The 19,711-nt window shown below is 45.7% G+C and overlaps 1 protein-coding gene across 2 annotated transcripts; it reads left to right on the top strand.

Annotated features, from left to right (window-relative positions):
* The first annotated feature begins 1,180 nt into the window (after window positions 1-1,180).
* Window positions 1,181-19,271, top strand: ZBTB12 (zinc finger and BTB domain containing 12). Of its 2 annotated transcripts, none has more exons than XM_040323073.1 (2): window positions 1,181-1,334; window positions 17,419-19,271. In XM_040323073.1, exon 2 carries the CDS (start codon window positions 17,645-17,647, stop codon window positions 19,019-19,021), a length of 1,377 nt encoding a protein of 458 aa, XP_040179007.1. In that variant the 5' UTR covers window positions 1,181-1,334; window positions 17,419-17,644; the 3' UTR covers window positions 19,022-19,271. The 2 variants fall into 2 exon arrangements, with proteins under 2 accessions (XP_040179007.1, XP_040179006.1); XM_040323072.1 differs by lacking the exon at window positions 1,181-1,334 and adding an exon at window positions 13,982-14,087.
* The last annotated feature ends 440 nt before the right edge of the window (window positions 19,272-19,711 follow it).

The raw sequence follows: 19,711 nt of genomic DNA, 5'->3' as shown, positions 1-19,711 counted from the left end.
TGTAGAGAAGCAGGACTGCTTTTCCTTATCCAAGGCCTGATACCGCAGCGTTCCTTTATTTTATCAACCTTTTCTGTCTACCTCAAGTTGATGTTGGTCGTGTTGGACCAAGAAATAAAGCATTCAGAAAACTTCATCTGCGGACTGGACATTCAATTACTGCTCTACTCACTACCTTCACCCCTAGACATCACATAGAGGTAACTTAATACGCCGATCCCAAAACAATCAGCGGCTCCTGAGGGGGTAGCGCTACAAGTGCACTGAAAGTGCACTTGGAAGTGCAGTTGCTGTAAATCGCTATAGATCTGAGGGGAAGCTCTGAAATGAGGGGAAGCTCTGCTGATTCATGTTCAAGCTAAAATGCTGTTTTTTATTTTCCTTGCATGTCCCCCTCAGATCTACAGTAACTGCACTTCCAAGTGCATTTGTAGTGCAACGTGGATTTGTCTTTCGTAAATAACCCCCTTTGTGTTACTTTCCAAAGGAACTGAAAGTTTTTAATCCTTAAAGTGGTTGTAAACCCACTATTTGGACTTTTATCTACAGGTAAGCCTATAATAAGGCTTACCTGTAGGTAAGGAGAATATCTCCTAAACCTGCACGGTTTAGGAGATATTCCCCCCGCAATGCGGGCGGCGCATGCGCAGGGGGGAATCCACGGCTGAAGGACCGGCATCCGCCGGACCCTGCCGCTTTTAAATCTCCCGCGCGCACGCGCGGGAGTGATGTCATCGCCGCTCCAGCCAATCACAGCGCTGGAGCGGCGATACCCGGAAGACACGCCGGAGCAAGATGACATCCTGCTCGGCGTGGACCAGGTAAGTGGTACACACCTCGTTCCGAGGTAAGTATTTCATAATAGGCTAGTATGCGGTGCATACTAGCCTATTATGCCTTTTGCATTGCAGGTTTGGGGGAAAAAAAAAAGTTTATGCGGTTTACAACCGCTTTAAAGTGATAGTTCTCCTTTACCACAAAACTGCCTATGCAGATAAGGGGCATCTGTATATAAAAACAAACTGTGCATCTCTGACTAAAGTTGAATAAAGCCCTTGCTATAGGTGTGGCATACCTTATGAAATCTGACTAGAATACTCCCAGGACATTGCTAATTGAGGCCTAGTCACTGCTCACCTCCAAATAAGCTCTCAAATGCTGAGCTCTGAGCTACTGCATTATGGGAGAGAATGAGTTGTGTGAGGGGGGTTTGAATCAGAGAAAAAGCTCACTCCTGTGATGGTGGAGGTGAGCAGATGCAACCAGGCCTCACTTAGCAACACTCTGGGAGTAATTAGCAACGTTCGGGGAGTATTTTATTCAGGCTTCATCAGGTATGTAATTTAATTACACCTATAGCAAGGGTAATCAGAGCTGCACAGTTTGATTTAGGGCCAGTTCACACCAGACGCAGTTCCGTTCCATTCTGTGTGCATTTTTTCTGCACAAAATGCATGCACAGTGTTTTCCATGTATTCCAATGGCTCTACTTCACACCATGCAGTCAGTTTCCGGTCAGTTTTTGCACCACAAACTCACTGCATGGTTTGAACTAGAGCCAACGGAATACATGGAAAACTCTGTGCATGCATTTTTAGTGCAGAAAAATGCACACAAAACTTTACGGAACTGCGTCTGGTGTGAACTGGCCCTTAGGGGGCTTTTGCATCTTTCAAATAACAGAGACTGTCAGTGGTCTGGAAGGAGACCAATCTAGAGTTGCACATAGGAAGTTGTCCCTGGTTTTGTTGCTATCCAGTTGGACATCCCATAATTCCTTATTCCAACCAAGTTAATTCCCTGTCTGGAGAAAGTATACAAAATGTTTGTTGCCTGGCTGTGCAGGAGTAAGGAACCCGATAATCTGCAACCCTTGCTGGAGTAATGCTACATATACCGTATTTATCGCGGTATAACGCGCTCCCGCGTATACCGCGCACCCCTAAAGTGGCCCCCAATCCTGTGGAAAAAACGTTTTTTTTGTACTTACAGTTTTGGTGTCTTGCGCGGCGTTCATCGGCGGCCTCGTCGGGTCCGGCATCCTTCTGCGGCTTCGGTTGTCCTCTTCAGCGGGTCCGGTGTCCTCTTCGACGGGTCCAGTGTCCTCTTCGGCGGGTCCGGCGTCCTCGCGTCCTTCCCGCCACGAGTTTGAATACTGCGCCGGCATATACCGAGCGCAGTACACTTGTGAATCTTCGGGCAGGCTCGGTAAACTGTCGCGCTGACGTCCTGTACGTACAGGACGTCAGTGCGAGAGGCGCCGAGACTGCCCGAAGATTCACGAGTGTACTGCGCTCGGTATATGCCGGCGCAGTATTCAAACTCGTGGCGGGAAAGCGGGTATCGGCGTATATCGCGCACCCACGATTTTGCACTGATTTTCAGGGCAAAATAGTGCGCGGTATACGCCGATAAATACGGTACATAGTTACATTGGTCTAAGCTTACTGAACTACGCTGACAATTGTGTATTTTAATGATGCTCCATAATTGGTAGGAAGTCGAAGTGTACAATCTTTGTTACACTTGACTTGGATTATTGCAGATTTACTATTAGCCTGGAGCAATGTTGACCTAAACATGTATTTACCACTATAGGGTATTATGTTTCCCTTCCACTAGGCACTAGGTGTGTACGTGTCGTACGTGTCCCTAACAAACAAGGGGCCCACTTTCCTGCCAAACAAATATTAACTCTACAAAACAATGCTACTGAAGAAAGATGAGGCCCAGAATGGCTCATGCCTCTACAATAGGTAACTGTATTCCTGTATGGAGAAGACTTAAGGTGGATGTGAACTTGTAGCCTAGAATAGATGAAGCCTTCTAATAACATTGCATTATATCATAACTCCCATCACCCCTGAGTTCCAGAATTTGGGGAATGGATTCTGGTATTTTTGTGCCTGGAAACCAATATTTCCGCATTGGGTGGGTTGTGGAGAATAGAATTATTTACAGGCGGTCCCCTACTTACAAACATCCGACTTACAAACGACTCCTACTTACAAACAGAGGGAGACAACAGGAAGTGAGAGGAAATCTACCCCTAGGAGGGGAAATTCTCTCCTGTTATGCCGCATAGACACGATCGGAATTTCCAATGAAAAAAGTCAGACAGAATTTTTTCATCGGATATTTTGACCATGTGTATGCCCCATCGGACTTTTTCCGTCGGAAATTCTGGCGAACATGTTGGGCCAGATTCTCAAAAAAGCACCTATCTATAGGCGGGCGTAGCGTATCTCGGATACACTACGCCGCCGTAACTTAGTGAGGCAGGTCCCGTATTCTCAAAGAACTTGCGGCCAAAGTTACGGCGGCGTAGTGTAACTGTGCCGGCGTAAGCCCGCGTAATTCAAAGTAGGCTAGTGTGGGCGTGTTTTATGTTAATGTATCGTGACCCGACGTGATTGACGTTTTTAACAAACGGCGCATGTGCGCGCATGCTCAGTATTACATCCAATTTTCAAATTAAATTACGCCCGCTCAATGCCTAGTTCACGTGAACGTAACTTACGTCCAGCCCCATTCACGGACGACTTACGCAAACGACGTAAAACACGACGCTGTTTTGACGTTTCCGACGTCCATACCTAACATGACTTACCCCTGCTTTATGAGGGGTAACTTTACGCCGGTGTATGTCTTACGTAAATGACGTATCTTGCTACGCTGGGCGCACGTACGTTCGTGAATCGGCGTATCTAGCTCATTAGCATATTCGACACAGAAATCTACGGAAGCGCCACCTAGCGGCCATCGTAAATATGCAACTAAGATACGACGGTTCAAGAGACTTACGCCTCTCGTATCTTATCCGAAATTATGCGTAACTGATTTTAAGAATCAGCCGCATAGATACGACGGCTCTCATTCGGACTTATGGCGGCGTACATGGCGCTACACCGTCGTAAGTCCTTTGAGAATCTGGGCCGTTCTCTTTTTTTCGTCTGTATGGAATTCCGACGAAGAAAAAAACATGCATGCTTGGAACAATTTGACGCATGCTTGGAAGCATTGAACTTAATTTTTATAGGCTCGTCGTAGTGTTGTACATCACCGCGTTTTTGACGGTGGGAATTTGGTGTGTCCGCGTGTATGCAAGACAGCTTGAGTGGAATTCCGTCGGAAAAACCCATCTGAGTTTATTCCGACAAAAAAAACGGTTGTGTGTACGCGGCATAAGAGTTAATATGGGAAAAAGGTGTCTCCACTGATGCTTTATCACCAATCCTTGTTTCCCTAATAACCCCAAATTTTCTAAATCCAATTGTCATAGGGACAGAAAGTGAGGTGAAATCTTCTGAACAGGGGCACAGACAGTAAAACAAATGTTATAGGGGTGATAACCCTTCCTTATGCTATCCAAAAAGCTTAAAAATAGATTTTTTGGCTGGAGCTACACTTAAAAAATTTACCTGTTCCGATTTACAAACAGATTCAACTTAAAGTGAAGGTTCACCCTATAAAACATTTCTAACAATACATCCAGCCCAGTCCTGCATATAAAATGACACTGACCTTTTTTTTTATTTGCCGTAGATATCGTTTAGCCGTGGAATTCACCGCGGCTTCCGGGTAGGGAATCCCGCGGAGTGGGCGTTCCTATTGTCATGCCAATTGATTGACATGCTAAATGACAGCGCACACAGCGCGTCACGACTTCCCGAAGGAAGCTCGGGTCGGCTCGGCTCTATTCGGCGCCGGTAGAATCTAGGATTACGAGCATAATCAGTTCCAGGAGAATGCTCGTAATCCAAAGTACTTGCATATCAAAGCGAGTTTCCCCATTGAAGTCGATGGAAACTAAAATAATTTGTTCCACATTGACTTCAATGGCATGCAATACCGCATGCAGCCAGAGGTGGGGGGGGGGCGCTGGAGAGCCTCTGAAACAGATAGAAAGGCCCGTGGACAGCATGGCTGAAGTTCAAACCGAGCATCAGAATGGGCATGAAAGGGGAATTTAAAGCCAAGGGGATTCTATTGGACCCTTTCTGTATAACCAATGGGACTAGACTGGGGTGTCCCGTATCCCTGCTACTTTTTGCTCTCTCTCTCTCTCTTGAGCCCTTCATCTGTACAATTTATCTAAACCCGGACATCACTGGTGTTAACTACTTTATTACTGGGCACTTAAACCCCCTTCGTACCCAGACCAATTTTCAGCTTTCAGCGCTGACGCATTTTGAATGACAATTGCGCGGTCATACAACACTGTACCCAAATTATATTTTTATAATTTTTTTCCCACAAATAGAGCTTTCTTTTGGTGGTATTTGATCATCTCTGCGATTTTTATTTTTTTCGCTATAAACAAAAAAAGACAGAAAATTTGGAAAAAAACACAATTTTTTACTTTTTGTTATTTTAATATCCCTATTTTATTTTATTTTTTTAATATTTTTTTCCTCGGTTTAGGCCGATACGTATTCTTCTACATATTTTTGTTAAAAAAAAATTGCAAAAAGCGAATTTGATCGGTTTGCACAAAAGTTATAGCACCTACAAAATAGGGGATAGATTTATGATTTATTTTTTTATTTTTTACTAGTAATGGCGGCGATCTGCGATTTTTTTTTATTTTTTTTTTTTTTTTTTTTTTTTTTTTTTGTCAGGCCTGCGATATTGCAACGGACATATTGGACATTTTTGACACAAATTTGGGACCATTCAAATTTATACAGAGATCAGTGCTATAAAAATGCACTAATTACTGTATAAATGTGACTGGCAGGGAAGGGGTTAACACTAGGGGGTGAGGAAGGGGTTAAATGTATTCCCTGGGTGTGTTCTAACTGTGTGGGGGGAGGGGACTGACTGGGGGAGTTGACCGATGCTGTGTCCCTATGTACAAGAGACACAGATCGGTCTCCTCTCTCCCTGACAGGACGTGGAGCTCTGTGTTTACACACAGAGCTCCACGTCCCTGCTGTCACCGCCGATCGCGTGTACCCGGCGGACATCGCGGCCGCCAGGTACACGCATCGGCTTCCCAGCGATGCGCCGGCACAGTGTTTACCGCTGGGGAGCGCGCGCGGGTAATGCACAGAAAAAGACGTCCACTCGGCACTTGAGAGCCGCGCTGTGGACGTCTTTTGTCTATAGCGCGGATCTCAAGTGGTTAAAGTCAGCGACACATAACATAAAGTATCGGCTATGACTTGCTGATTTTCCCTCTCCAACCTGTCGGTGTCCTTTCCGTGTCCCATGTCTTTAAACTCAATTTCCCCCCTCTCCTGACCAGAGCCCGCGATTGGTTAGAGAGTTGGCATTGGGGCTTGCATTCATGGTTGAGAAGATGTAACCTTCTCAAAATGTGTATTTTACCCAGGGCTTTTTATCGGGGGGAACTTGGTGGAACTCAGTTCCACCACCTCTGGCTTAGACCCTTGGGGGGGGGGGCTGCTCAACACAATCACTTGTAAACACAGAAGTCCAGTTTCTGTGTTTACAAGTGACAGCTCTGCACTCTGTATGTAATGCAATCCTGGCATTCAATGCCTCTTTAAGACTCTCATACTGTTCGTGAAATTTGACTGACCACACCCACTATTTCATGTGATTTGGAGGGTGTGTGTGGGTGGAGGGGTTTTGGGGGGCCGTGGTTGAGTTCCAGCACCTATTAAAAGGAAATAAATATTGCGCTTGTCTAAAAAAAGAAAACAAAAAAATATATGCTGCTACACAACAATGTGACAAAAATTGCAAAAGTGATAAATATAAATGTAGCGCTAATGATTGTGGAGAGACCTCAGTGTCTCACTAGGTACATATAGTCACTGGATGTGAAACAGTGAAACAGATGTAGCGCCCCCTTACTTTTCAGTACGGGCGCTACGCTGAAGTTAGTGGGGAATGGGAGGATTAGTTTACTCCCATTCACAGTTTATGGAAATTTAGGCTGTTGCCAATTTTCAGAATTTGTCCTGTGGGTCAGTCTGCGCTCCGGGGGTGCGTTATCACGCCCCAGGCGGCAGCTGGCGCTAGAGGGTTTCTGACAGACCCACCTTTTCCCAGCAGCCAATCAGAGGAATGCTTCCCTCGTTGGGCAGGGCATGCTGGGAGGGGATATATATCGGTGCAACCGCCTTTGGGCTGTTCTGTTCTGTGCGGGGCCCGAGTTCCAGGTGCGGCATCCACCTTCAGGGTGCGCGCATCCATGGGCCCCGCCACCGTGGCCTGCTTTACTGAGGTCATGCACCATACGGAATCTCATCCCAACCTAGAGAGGGGCCCCAGCGACTGGCTGGGTCCCAACCTTCTGCTGAGAGGATCCTAAGCCGGGAGCTGTACGATGGGGGATTGGCTCGGGAGAACCTAGAACCAGAGGTTGTCCAGGAGGCCTCGATGAACCATCGGGGATCCAGTCACCACACCGTATGATAGGTATGCTGAGCTGTCAGTGGGTGACACTATCTGAACTGACTGGGAGGATTCGCTCAATCTAATTTCACAAATCTCAAATTGTCAAGCCTGTGGCAGAGGCCTGTTCCTCCCAGTGAATCCTTAAGTGGCGCTCCGGCTGCCAGGCCTGTGATAGACGCCTGTCCGGGGGCACTTTACCCACCCTGATTGTGGTGGCGACGAATTGGGTTACATTATTGCTGAGAGCAGGCTTGCTCTCTTTCATATCCAAGGCCTGATACTAAAGTTTCTCTACGCTCATCAACTTTTCTCTATCGTGTGTCATGTTGATGTTGGCCATGTTGGGCCTTGGAATAAAGCATTGAAAACTCAAATTGACGTCTGGACACTTTCTCTTTATTCACACTCACAGCTATCACCCCAAGTCAAGAAGGTAACTTAAATAGGCCGATCCCAAACTAAACAGCGGCCCCCTTCGGGGGTGAGCGCTACACAGATATATACAAAACAATAAAAAAAAATGAATATGAGTGAATGTGCTAATAAGTCCACCAAAAGAAGAAAAATTAAAAACAAGACACCAAGCTGGGCACAGAGCCACGCTGCAAACGTGACATCACAACGTCGCAACTGTCACCTGGAACGCAGCAGTGGAGCAAAATATTGGTCTCATCACCCCAAATGACTTTGTGCCAGAAGGTTTGAGGCTTGTCTCTGTGCTAGTTGGCGTATTGTAAGCGGGATACTTTGTTTGTGGCATTTGTGTAGCAATGGCTTTCTTCTGGCGACTCAAAAGTCGTCAGAAGAAATATAACCTACTTTCCATGCATTTTTTTATGCAGAAAAAAACACACTGGACTGCATGTTATGTAGACTGGTCCTACTGCGAATTTGCCACAATTAGCGTTTTGCGTTATTTATGTTTTTTTTTTTTTTTTTAATGCAAATTTGTTGTTGGGCAGATTGAAATATGCAAAACACAAATCGTGTTAAAAACGCACTACATGTTTTTCTGCAGCTTATCCATTGAAGTCTATTGAACCAAAAAAGCATTGCTAAAAAAAATGGCCCTGACCCTTTAAAAAAAAGGCATTCATGTGAACTTGTTCTAAAGGAACACGCTCGCATCAATACATTTTTGGGTCTGTGCGTTTTTGGAAAGGGTCAGCGATTTTTTTTTTTTAACCACTTAAGACCCGGACCTTTAGGCAGCTAAAGGACCCGGCCAGTTTTTGCGATTCGGCACTGCGTCGCTTTTAATGACAATTGCGCGGTCGTGCGACGTGGCTCCCAAACAAAATTGGCGTCCTTTTTTCCCACAAATAGAGCTTTCTTTTGGTGGTATTTGATCACCTCTGCGGTTTTTATTTTTTGCTCTATTAACAAAAATAGAGCGACAATTTTGAAAAAAAAAATCAATTTTTTACTTTTTGCCATAATAAATATCCCCCAAAAATATATATATGAAAAAAAAAAAATGTGCATTTTTTTTTTTTTTTTTTTTTTTTTTTTTTTTTTTACTACTAATGGCGGCAATCAGCAATTTTTTTCGCGACTGCGACATTATGGCGGACACTTCGGACAATTTTGACACATTTTTGGGACCATTGTCATTTTCACAGCAAAAAATGCATTTAAAATGCATTGTTTACTGTGAAAATGACAATTGCAGTTTGGGAGTTAACCACAAGGGGGCACTGATGGGGTTATGTATGACCTCATCTGTGTTTCTAACTGTAGGGGGTGTGGCTGTAGGTGTGACATCATTGATTGTGATTCCCTATATAAGGGAACACACGATCGATGACGGCGCCACAGTGAAGAACGGGGATGCTGTGTTTACACACAGCTCTCCCCGTTCTTCAGCTCCGGGGACCGATCGCGGGACTCCAGCGGCGATCGTGTCCGCGAGTCCTGTGGTCACGGAGCTTCGGACCAGGTCGTGTGCACGCGCCCGCGGCACGCGACCCCACGGCTGGGCTTAAAGGGCAACGTACAGGTACTTTGATGTGCCCAGCCGTGCCATTCTGCCGACGTATATCGGCGTGAAGGGGTCCTTAAGTGGTTAAACACAAAACGCTGCTTTTTTGGTTCAATAGACTTCATTGGAGAAGGTGCAGAAAAGCATGTAGTGCGTTTTTTTTTTTTACCGCTTGCCGACCGTATACTGTACATACAAAAATAGCCTGGTCATGAAGGGCGGGTACGTTTTCCGGAACTGAAGCGCATTTACACCTCAGGATTTTGAATCTCAGGTGGATGTTTTGTGATTCTGCCTGCGATGTCAAAGCGCCGAAGTGTGAATGACAAATCGCAGAAAGCACATTTGAGATGCTATTCATTTGAATGGCACCTAAAATCGTGGTGCTGCCGTGACTGTCGTGCGATAAATCGAATCACGTGAAGCTTGACGCCCCATAAAAAGTTCAGGAGCTACTTTTGGGCGACATACCTTATGCAATGCGGGTTGCTGCGATTGCAGCTTGATTTATCGCGGCAGAACCGAACCCCCGATTTTCGGTGCCATTCAAATGAACGGCATCTCAAATGTGCTTTCTGCAAGTTGTCATTCACACCTCTGCACTTTGAAATTGCGGGCAGAATCGTGGCAAATCTGCCAGCGATTCAAAACGCTGAGATGTGAATGCAGCCTTTTGCTTTTTGCAGAAATTTTAACCACTTGATTACCGAGCCTGTTTTTCAGATTCAGTGTTTACAAGACTAAAACATTTGATTTGCTAGAAAATTACTTAAAACCCCCAAACATTATATATATATTTTTTTCTAACACCCTAGAGAATAAAATGGCAGTCATTGCAATACTTTTTGTCACACCGTATTTGCGCAACGGTCTTACAAGCGCACTTTTTTTGAAAAAAAAAAAACTTTTTTTGAATTAAAAAATAAGACAACAATAAATTTTGCCCAATTTTTTTATATATTGTGAAAGATAATGTTACGCCGAGTAAAATGATACCCAACATGTCATGCTTAAAAATTGCGCCCGCTCGTGGCATGGCGTCAAACTTTTACCCTTAAAAATCTCGATAGGCGACGTTTAAAAAATTCTACAGGTTGCATTTTTTGAGTGACAGAGTAGGTCTAGGGCTAGAATTATTGCTCTCGCTCTAACGATCGCGGGGATACCTTACTTGTGTGGTTTGAACACCGTTTTCATATGCGGGCGCTACTCGCGTATGCGTTCGCTTCTGTGCGCGAGCTCGTCGGGACAGGGCGTTTTAAAAAAATTTTTTTTTTGTTTTCTTATTTATTTTTATTTTGTTTCATTTTTTTACACTGAAATAAAAAAAAAAAATTATCACTTTTATTCCTATTACAAGGAATGTAAACATCCCTTGTAATAGAAAAAAGCATGACAGATCCTCTTAAATATGAGATCTGGGGTCAAAAAGACCTCAGATCTAATATTTAGACTAAAATGCAAGAAAAAAAAAAAATATTTGAAACTGTCATTTTTTCAAATGACAAAAAAAAAAAACGTTGCTTTAAGACGCTGGGCGGGAGTGACGTTTTGACGTCACTTACGCCCAGCAGAGCTATGGGGACGGGTGAAGGAGATTTTTCCCTCACTCGCAACCCCAGTCAACAGCCGAACAGTCCCGATCGCCTCCGCGCTACCGACGGCTACGGTAAGCGGCGGAGGGCGCGGGAGAGCGGCGGGAGGGGGGGGGCCCCTCTCCCGCCACCGATAACGGCGATCTCGCGGCGAATCCGCCGCGGAGACCGCCGTTATCGTTTACAGGACCGTTGGCACTAAAGATGGATACCTCGGTTGTGGCAGCAGCTGCTGCCATTCCCGAGATATCCATCTTTAAAAACAGGACTATGGGCCAGTAAGCAAGTGGTTAACATGGGTTCCTATGGAACATGGGCACTTTTCATTTGCATTTTTGTGCCTCTGCGTTTCTGGACGCATCAGGCACTTTTTTAAATGCAAATCGCGGCTGCTTTTTTGGTTTAATAGACTTCAATTGAGAAGCATGTAGTGCATTTTTAGCACGTTTTTGATGCATTTTGCATTATTTTATCTGCCCAACAACAACAAAAAAGAATAAAAGCATTGAAAACGCATCAAAAATGTGTCAAAAACATTTGATGCCCAAGGGCCCCATTCACAGACACCAATGCATTTTTTCATGCTTTTTGCCAAAATGCAGGACATTATTTTTAACATGGGTTCCTATGGGACACGTTCACATCAATGCATTTTTGTGCCTCTGCATTTTTGGAAAGGGTTAGGGACTTTTTTCGTCGCAAAGCTTTTTTTGCTTTTTTGGTTTAATACATTTTAATGGAGAAGCTGCAGAAAAGCATGTAGTGCATATTTAGCGTGTTTTTGATGCTTTTTGCATTATTTATTCTGCCCAACAGCAAATTGGCCAAATAAAAAAAAAAGCATATAAACCCCAAACGCATATCGCCTTTTCGGACATGTGTTTTTGATGCAATTTTGATTCTTTTTATTTGGCCAATTTGTTGTTGGGCCGATTAACCACTTAAGGACCAAGCCTATTTTTGACAATACTTTGTCACACAGTATTCTTACAAACGCAATTTATTTGGAAAAAAATACACTTTTTAGAATTAAAAAGTAATAACACAAAAGTTATAGCGTCTACAAAATAGGGGATAGTTTTATGACATTTTTATTAATATTTTTTTTTTTTACTAGTAATGGCGGCGATCAGCGATTTTTATCGTGACTGCGACATTATGGCAGACACATCGGACACTTTTGACACCATTTTGGGACCATTGTCATTTATACAGCGATCAGTGCTATAAAAATGCACTGATTATTGTAATCATTACACTGGCAGTGAAGGGGTTAACCTGTAGGGGCCGCTGAAGGGGTTAAGTGTGTCCTAAGGAGTGATTCTAACAATTAGGGGAGCGTGGCTACAAGTGACATGTCACTGATCGCTGTTCCCTATGAGAGGGAGCAGACGATCAGTGACCTGTCACTAGGAACAACAGGGAGATGTTGGGCCAGATTCAGATACAAGATACGACGGCGTATCTCCTGATACGCCGTTGTATCTCTGAGTGCGGGCCGTCATATCTCTGAATCTGGCCGTCGTATCTATGCGCCTGATTCAGAGAATCAGTTACGCAAAGATATCCCTAAGATCCGACTGGTGTAAGTGTCTTACACCGTCGTACCTTAGGCTGCATAATCACGCTGGCCTCTAGGTGGCGCTTCCGTATAGTTACGCGAGGAATTTGCTAATTAGGTATTTACGCCGATTCAGAAACGTACGTTCCGCCGGCGCATTTTTTTACGTTGTTTACGTTAGGCTTTTTTCGGCGTATAGTTACCCCTGCTATATGAGGCGTAGCTAATGTTAAGTATGGACGTCGTTCCCGTGCCGAGTTTTGAAATTTTTACGTCGTTTGCGTAAGTCGTTCGCGAATAGGGCTGGACGACGTTCACGTCGAATCCAATACGTCCTTGCGGCGTACTTTGGAGCAATGCACACTGGGATATTTCACGAACGGTGCATGCGCCGTTCAAAAAAACTTAAAAAACGCAGGGTCATCCTAAATTTAAATAATACACGCCCACAACATCCCCATTTGAATTAGGCGGGCTTACGCCGCCACACATACGTTACGCTGCCATAACTAAGGGCACAAGTTTTTTCTGCATACAGAACTTGCGCCCAAAGTTACAGCGGCGTAACGTATCTAAGATACGTTACGCTCGCAGAAAGATGCGCTCATCTTTCTGAATCCGGGCCGTTGTGTTTACACTGACATCTCCCCGTTCTTCAGCTCTGTGACCCGATCGAGTCACGGAGCTCGCGACAGGGTCGCGAGTGTGCCGCCGGTGGCGCGTGCACGACCACACAGCGGCAAAGTAAAGGGGACGTATATATACACCCATTTGCGCAGCCCTGCCATTCTGTTGTCGTAAAAACGTATGCGTTGGTCAGCAAGTGGTTAGGTTCGATTCACACCTATGCATGTTGCTTTTGAGCGTTTTTGCGGTGCCTGCTGCGTTTTTCGACACGTGTTATTATTTATATTTTTTTTAGCCAGCAATTTTTATTTTTTACATTTCCTTTAACAACCAGCTATAAACAGGTTAAAAAAAAAAAAAAAACGCAAATCGCGGCAAACTCGCACCGATAAAAGTGATCTTGCAGTGAATCCGCCATTGAGACCACTTTACCACTTTTGTCCCAAAGCGGACCGCCCTCCGTTAGCTACCATAGTCCCAGTTATTTTTTATATCTGCTGCCCTAACAACGGCGTTTTGCTTTTAAAAAAGTCTCTGACCCCAAAAACGCAGAGGCACAAAAATCGGATTGATGTTAACATGTTCCATAGGAACCCATGTTAAAAAGCATGTCCTGCGTTTCTGCAAAAAGCAGGGGAAAAAAACGTGTGAACCGAGCCTTAGCTCTAGTAATCAGCATTACAATCTTTGCTGTGCTTAGTTTGCATTTGAATAGCAGACTGGCTACCAGGCTTGTCCTCCGTGACACACTGCCCCCCTCCGATGCTTGGGACACATAACACAATGGCGGTGGAAGGGTTAACGTCTAGGCTTGTACAATGAAAAGCTTCCCCAGGAGGGTGCAGTGCCCCTTTAAATCCAGCATGCAAGGACAGGAGGGTGGTATGAGAGAGGAAAGGGATAGGAACAGGAAGGGGAGGAGAAAGGACTGGATGGACCTGCGTGTGGGGAGGTAATGTGCCTTTAAATGAAAAGGGGGAACTAGAGAGTGGGGTGACTGGGGCAGAGAGGAGGGGGCCGTAGAAGACGGGTCGGGGGGGTGTCACAAATGAAAACTTTCTGTAGGGTTCAGGTTCAGCCTGGTGACCCTTTCTAGTGCAAGGAGCCATGCTGAGGCCATGCTACGTTCTTAACTACTTCCCAGCTGGCCACTGATGACCCCACTCCGCTATTCGTAGCATAGCCGCCCACGTAACCTCTACTAAGGATGGGTCGGTTTCCTCGTAAGTAAGACTGTAGTGAAGTCGGAGAAATTATTATAAGGTTCAATTAATGTTAGCATCAAACTATAAAGATCTCCTTACCTGTATAAAGGTTTGTTTCTGAATCTGCGTCCCATTAATGGAGATCGCAAAGGATCCGGACTGTCCAAGTCTGCCGAGAAAACTTTGGGTTTTACTGCCCCTTTAAAATATATGTTACCTAATCAATAAATTACATATACGTGTGACGTCCTTTTTTTCCCAAAAATAGAGCTTTTTTTTAGTGGTATTTGATCACCTCTGCGGTTTTTATTTTTTGCGCTAAAAACAAAAATAGAGCGTCAATTTTGAAAAAAACAAAACAATATATTTTACTTTTTGCTATAATAAAGAACTTGGTGTACCTCAGTGTTTCTCAATTCCAGTCCTCAGGCCCCCCCCCCCAACAGGTCAGGTTTTCAGGATTTCCCTCAGATGAAAAGGCTGTGGTGATTACTAAGGCTGGGTTCACACTACTACACTACTTTCATCCTACTTTGCTCTGCTACATTGGTCCTACATTTATCCTACATTGGTCCTACATCCATCCTACTTTCATGAACAGGATACTACTTTGGTCCGACTTCAATGATATTCAATGGGCCTGAAGTAGGATCAATGTAGGACCAAAAGTAGTACAGGGAGCATTTTCAAAGTCGGACCGACTTGTGTAGGACGCTACAAGACGCTCTCATAGGGAAACATTGAACACAGAGCAAAGTAGGATGAAAGTAGTGTAGTAGTGTGAACCCAGCCAAAGGCAGTGAAACTGATCAAATCACCTGTGCAAAATAATGGAAATCCTGAAAACCTGACCTGTTGGGGGGGCCTGAGGACTGGAATTGAGAAACACTGGTGTACCTAAAGTATCTGACACACAGCACAATATTTTTCCTACACCTCCTGATTCATAAGACACAATTATTTACAGTAATAATAATGAAATTAAACAAATAATAATAATAGTCAATGTAGTGTTCCCTCAGACTAGTGGTCAGTGTAGTGCCTCTTACATTAGTGGTCAGTGTAGTACCCCCTAACACTTGTGGCTACTGTAGTTTTCCCCCTTTGCACTAGTGGTCCATATACTGTAGTGTCCCTTTACACCAGTTGTCAGTCTAGTGCCCATTACACTAGTGGTCAGAATAATGCCCCCTTACACTAGTGGTCAGTGTAGTACACCCTAAAACTTGTGGTTAGTGTAGTGCCCACCTAAACTAGTGGTCCATATAGTGCTCTCCTACACTAGTTGCCAGTGTAGTGCCCCCTTACAGTGGTAAACGCCCCCCTTACATTGATGGTCACTGAAGTGTCCCCTTACACTAGTGGTCAGTGTGGTACCCATTACACTAGGTGTCAGTGTACTGCCCCCTTACATTAGTGGTCAGTGTGATACACATTACACTAGTGGTCAGTGTAGTGCCCACTAGTGTACTGATGGCTGGCACTGACGGGGGGCACTGATGGCTGGCACTGACGGGGGGCACTGATGGCTGGCACTGACGGGGGGCACTGATGGCTGGCACTGACGGGGGGCACTGATGGCTGGCACTGACGGGGGGCACTGATGGCTGGCACTGACGGCTGGCTGGCACTGATGGCTGGCACTGACGGCTGGCTGGCACTGATGGCTGGCACTGACGGCTGGCTGGCACTGATGGCTGGCACTGACGGGTGGCTGGCACTGATGGCTGGCACTGACGGGTGGCTGGCACTGATGGCTGGCACTGACGGGTGGCTGGCACTGATGGCTGGCACTGACGGGTGGCTGGCACTGATGGCTGGCACTGACGGGTGGCTGGCACTGATGGCTGGCACTGACGGGTGGCTGGCACTGATGGCTGGCACTGACAGGTGGCTGGCACTGATGGCTGGCACTGACAGGTGGCTGGCACTGATGGCTGGCACTGACAGGTGGCTGGCACTGATGGCTGGCACTGACAGGTGGCTGGCACTGATGGCTGGCACTGACAGGTGGCTGGCACTGATGGCTGGCACTGACAGGTGGCTGGCACTGATGGCTGGCACTGACAGGTGGCTGGCACTGATGGCTGGCACTGACAGGTGGCTGGCACTGATGGCTGGCACTGACAGGTGGCTGGCACTGATGGCTGGCACTGACAGGTGGCTGGCACTGATGGCTGGCACTGACAGGTGGCTGGCACTGATGGCTGGCACTGACAGGTGGCTGGCACTGATAGATGGCACTGATTAAGCAGCACTAATGAGCACTGACGGATATCGGGCACTGACAGATGGCGAGCACTTATAGGCACGAGAGGATTTATTTTTCTATGCTGCCTCTGCGACGCCCACCTTGGTACACCCTGCACTCGGCCTCAATAAAGCAGCAGCGGACATCTTGTTACACCCAACCCGAACTACATGGGCTGGGTGTAACAAGATGTCCGCTGCTGCTTTATTAAAGGCCGAGTGCAGGGTCTACCAAGATGGGCGTTGCAGATTTTCAAGCACTGACAGTGTAACGGCAACACGGAGCGCCACTTCCTTTACCGAATGTGACGGCTCCGGTCGCCGATGGATCATGATGCGGCTGCAAGCTTACCAGCCTGAGGACTCTCCGCTACGCCCCTCGCTTGCTGACTCCGCCCGCTGACTTCTCCCATCCCAGGTATCGGCAAAGGCATCGGGAGCATTTGCGCGAGTACAAGTACTCGCGCAAATGCTCGGTATCAGTCCCGATACTAGTATCGGTATCGGGACAACCCAAGTTTAAATCCACTACAATATACCTAAAGCCCAAACTGTTTGTGTAGTCTTGGATATTTTATTTTTATTTATTAGAGATGCCGCAGGCATCATTCAGATATCCCTGCACAAAGTCAAGGACGTCCATAGACGTAACTTGGGCGGAAAGTGGTTAAAAGAAGAACGTTTATCAGGGGCACATGGAGGATGGTAGAGTAATGTAGGCTATAGATAGCGCATACAATCCAAATTCTAATTTATTTTTATTTTTTTCTGAATCTGCTTTGAACTGTTTCTTTTACTTATGCCTCATAATTTTTCTCTTCTATTCAGGACAAATTGTTACATCTCAGATGACCCCCAACAAACGCAATGGAGCATTGATACGTTGATTCATGTATGAATTATCAAAATACTTATGTTTCCATGACTATCTTTGGCCTTCTTCCCTCAAGTCGAAGTTGCTTTAAGTCACCAAAGAAAAAGAAACTGCGACGTCATCCACTGAAATTGAGGAGCTATTGAACCCACCTTGCTGGCTAAAAGGACTTGATCAAAGATGACATCTGCCGGTGACATTCTGCATTTCCAACTACCCGGCCATGAAGCAGCCACTCTCCGAAGCATGAACCAGTTGCGTTCAGAGGAACGCTTTTGTGACGTGACTATCCTTACTGAAAGCCTTAAATTTAGGGGCCACCGAGTGGTGTTGGCAGCTTGTTCTCCATTCCTCAGAGATCAGTTCCTCCTAAACCCAGGCTCTGAGCTCCCTGTTTCTATCATGCACCGATCCAAAGTGGTGTCAGATCTTCTACTTTCTTGTTACACTGGGTTGCTGGAATTTCCTGTCAGAGAAATCGTCAATTACTTAACTACCGCTAGTTATCTGCAGATGGAACATGTGGTAGAGAAGTGTCGCCAAGCCTTGTGTCAATTTATTGATCCTCAGATAGGCCTGAGGGATGCTATTAATACGAACAGGAGCACACCGGCTCGAAATGCTTCATCTACAACAACGGGCCCAAGTCGTCCAGCTGATAATTCTAGATCTTTGAAATCGGAGGTTAAGACGGCAGAAGACAGTGAAGAGGAAATGTTGATGATGGCGGAAGAAGAAGACGACGAGGAGGAAGACGACGATTCAACCTCAAATCTCTGCATTGTAAAACTGGAATCTGTTTCGAGTGATGGTGGAGGGGAAAGGGAACAGAGGTCTTGGGATAAAGAAGAGCAAAACTTGACAGCGCAGTCAGAGGAAGCCTTGGTCAACTCTACTGTAGAAGGTGGAGAAACAGGAGATGGAGCTATCCAACGAGGTGGTATTATGAAGGCAATCTATAGCGATGAAATGGAAAGTGCAGAGGGGGTACTTATTATTCCAAGTAGCTATCATGAAGATGAGGAAGAGACTATAGAAGGGGGCATGGGTGGCTGCCAAAGCAGTGTTTTGATTGATGGATCTCCAAGAAATGCATTGGGTGGATTGGCATCACTGGGGTCGATGGTCTTGGGAGACTCCCGGATAGGAATCAAACGAACTTTAAGATGCTGCAAATGCGAGGAGACCTTTCAAGGGGTAGAGAAGCTTGTGTTCCACATGCGGGCACAGCACTTTGTCTTCATGTGCCCACGCTGCGGGAAACAGTTCAACCACAGCAGCAACCTTAACCGCCACATGAATGTGCACAGAGGGGTAAAATCTCACACCTGCAACATATGCGGCAAATGCTTCACGCAAAAATCAACGCTCCACGACCACCTTAACCTCCACAGCGGGGAGCGACCATACCGCTGTTCCTACTGTGACGTCAGGTTTGCCCACAAGCCCGCCATAAGACGCCATCTTAAGGAGCAGCATGGAAAGACCACAGCACAGAACATCATGGAAGCTGGTGTGACCGAGATGAACATCATGCTGGGTTGTGGGACTGGATGAGAGGACATTACATGGACCTACGTAGGAAGCAAGTTTGAGCTTTAAAGAAGTTTTGTTCACTTTGTATTTGCACTAATCGACTGCTAGGTGTACCTTTTTTTTAGGCCTAGTGACTTTTTACAACCTCTGTGGACTGCCAGTTTCACATGTTTAGCTCTGTAAAATGGTTACGATGTTGTTTGACTAGGTTTGGCAGCTTCAGGGCCCTCAGCTAGTTTTGGAGAACGATAAAGTCTACCATGCATTGCCAGAAGCTTTCTTGGACCTGCCTTTGTCTATGTTAGAAACTACCACTGCCATCTTGTTAGGTTCTTCTGTAGCAATATTAATAGGAACATTTAAAATGTACGTCCAGCCAAAATGGTTTTAGTTTTGGATAGAGAGGAATGATTAGATCTCCTCTTGAGTTTTACTGCTAGCAAGTGCTCAAGATTTCCTTCATTCTCTTCACTTGCTGCCCTTTTGGCAACAGATTTACCAGACAGGAAGTGAGGGAAAATCTCCACCTGCAACTCAGCCCAGGTTCACACTGGGTACGATTTGCTTCGATTTGAGATGCGATTTCACTTGTGAAATCGCATCTCAAATCGGCGGCATTTGCCGGCAATGACACTGTCCTAATCGGTGCGACGCCGCATCTGCGGCGCTGCACCGATTTCAAAAAGTAGTTCCTGTACTACTTTTTGCGAT

This window comes from Rana temporaria, chromosome 9 (assembly GCF_905171775.1).
Source record: "Rana temporaria chromosome 9, aRanTem1.1, whole genome shotgun sequence".
In the NCBI taxonomy this organism is placed as follows: Eukaryota; Metazoa; Chordata; class Amphibia; order Anura; family Ranidae; genus Rana; species Rana temporaria.
The sequence above is the reverse complement of the archived record's forward strand: the minus strand, read 5'-3'. Positions and strand labels throughout refer to the sequence as shown.

Excerpts from the sequence above, each read along its gene's own strand:
- ZBTB12 (XM_040323073.1), top strand. The coding sequence starts at position 17,645 with ATGACATCTGCCGGTGACATTCTGCATTTCCAACTACCCGGCCATGAA.